Below are 2,165 nucleotides of genomic sequence, written 5' to 3' on the forward strand. Positions count from 1 at the left end.
GACCTTGAAAAATATGATATCATCATCTTGTAACAAGTTCAAACTTGTTTGAAATAATTTTACACGTGACCGGATGTTAATATTTTTTTATGATTAAGCAATGTAATATGACACTTGAAATTTACATAATAAAAATACATGTTCAAACTTGTTTGAATGGACTTTGATCTTAAAATAATTTTACACGTGTCAGCAATTTTCAAGAATATGTTAATTTGACCTTGAAAAATATGATATCATCATCTTGTTACAAGTTCAAACTTGTTTGAAATAATTTTACATGTGTCAAAACACGTGACCGGATATTAATATTTTTTATGATTAAGCAATGTAATATGACACTTGAAATTTACATAATAAAAATACATGTTCAAACTTGTTTGAATGGACTTTGATCTTAAAATAATTTTACACGTGTCAGCTATTCTCAAAAATATGTTGAAATAGATTTGACCTTGAAAAATATGATATCATCATCCTGTTACAAGTTCAAACTTGTTTGAATAAAAATACATGTTCAAACTTGTTTGAACATGTTTAAACTTGTTTGAATCGCATTAGATCTTAAAATAATTTTACGCATGTTAGATAATAATTTCTGCTGGTGGGGGGGATTTTTGGAGTGGTGGTAATCATATAAAAAAGGCGCTCGACATTACGGTAACATCAGTTTTCATTAAATATTCATAATATTAATCAAAATGAATAGAGCAGAATTAAAATTATTAGATAGTTGTTTAGTGCGACCATGCATAAAAATGGACGACTTGCCACTGAAAAAAAAATTAAAAATACTAAAAATGGAGCGGATTCTAACGATACATGGGCCATCAATAAAAGTTTTACTGGATATAAGCCTAGATGGTACAGAAAACGAGGGGGTTTTTCTACCATCTAGGTTTGCAGTGTTGACGGACAACATGATTAAATTATTTAACACAAAACCGGGGTATTTGAGGGTGGAGGAGAAAATTGGAAGAAGTCACCAACTGAGACTGCGCCTATTCGAAGACGATGGTGATAGTGATGATGACTATGTTCAAGAACATCAAAATTTTTTTTAACAAATCATTCCTATATTGAATTTTATTACTGCAAGATATATATATATATATTATTGTTATTGTTATAAAAAAATTGTAAAGTTTATGTTTTTGATATTTAAAAAAAAAAAAAAAAAAAAAATAATACTAAATAAATTATGGATATTTTTGTAAAAAATGGTGTTTATTTTAATTCATTACAATTATGGGGTACAATGTCGCTACAAAATCATATTGATCTGTTTCAAAATTCGGAGATGATTTACCCAGAATATTTTAATGTGAGTATTGTTTGATAAGATCTGTTTAGAAAATTGTAGCCAAATATTTTTATAGATGGAATTTTATCAACTTATGGAGGCATGTCGTTGGAGTATACCTACAAAGTTAATCGACACATTACGGTATTCTTATTTAGAAGTTGATGATTGCTTTCATATTGCTGCATTTATAGTAAGAAATTGTTTGGATGCAATCTTATTTGTAAATTATGCGAAAAAGTTCAACTACTTTAAAAGAGATTTCAATCAGTTTGAAATATTACTAAATGAATGTTGTGATGATCTTATCCATGGAAGTAACTTGAGAAAAAATTGGGGTACATACGATATCCGTCGAAAACAATGGATTGGTGATAGTGCTAGACATGATGAGAGAATGTTTTTATGGTATCAACAAATAGATCCTGAAATTCTCTGTAGAATGCTATACCAACAAATGGATGGTGGAAATATACCGAAATGGTTCGAGCCATGGATATGTGTTACAAATTGTAATGAAATAGACAGATGTGATTGTGGAAGAAATAGTGATGATCATGATTGTATATAGAAATAAAAACATGAATATAATTGTCTATGATAAGTTTTTTTTAAAATGTGTTTGTATTTACAATAAAAAACACCTATAATTTAATTAATCATTGTTTTGTTTTACCTATGAAATGACCTCACCACCTTATTTTCAGGTTATAAATACACCTTGTTTGTGATAATTATATTCGCACCATCAAGTAATTTTGAGTAATAAACATGAATCAAAAAACATTTGTATTACAACAATATTTTTATATTGTTTTGTGTTAGTTAAAAATTGCTTCAATAAAATTTCATGAACCTAGTC

General features: G+C 27.9%; 1 protein-coding gene across 1 annotated transcript; it reads left to right on the forward strand.

Moving 5' to 3' along the window:
• The first annotated feature begins 1,279 nt into the window (after positions 1-1,279).
• On the forward strand, positions 1,280-1,891 carry LOC123305840. The gene is made up of 2 exons (XM_044887676.1): positions 1,280-1,324; positions 1,380-1,891. Exons 1-2 carry the CDS (start codon positions 1,301-1,303, stop codon positions 1,872-1,874), a joined length of 519 nt encoding a protein of 172 aa, XP_044743611.1. The 5' UTR covers positions 1,280-1,300; the 3' UTR covers positions 1,875-1,891.
• The last annotated feature ends 274 nt before the right edge of the window (positions 1,892-2,165 follow it).

Source organism: Chrysoperla carnea, chromosome 1 (genome assembly GCF_905475395.1).
Source record: "Chrysoperla carnea chromosome 1, inChrCarn1.1, whole genome shotgun sequence".
NCBI lineage: Eukaryota > Metazoa > Arthropoda > Insecta > Neuroptera > Chrysopidae > Chrysoperla > Chrysoperla carnea.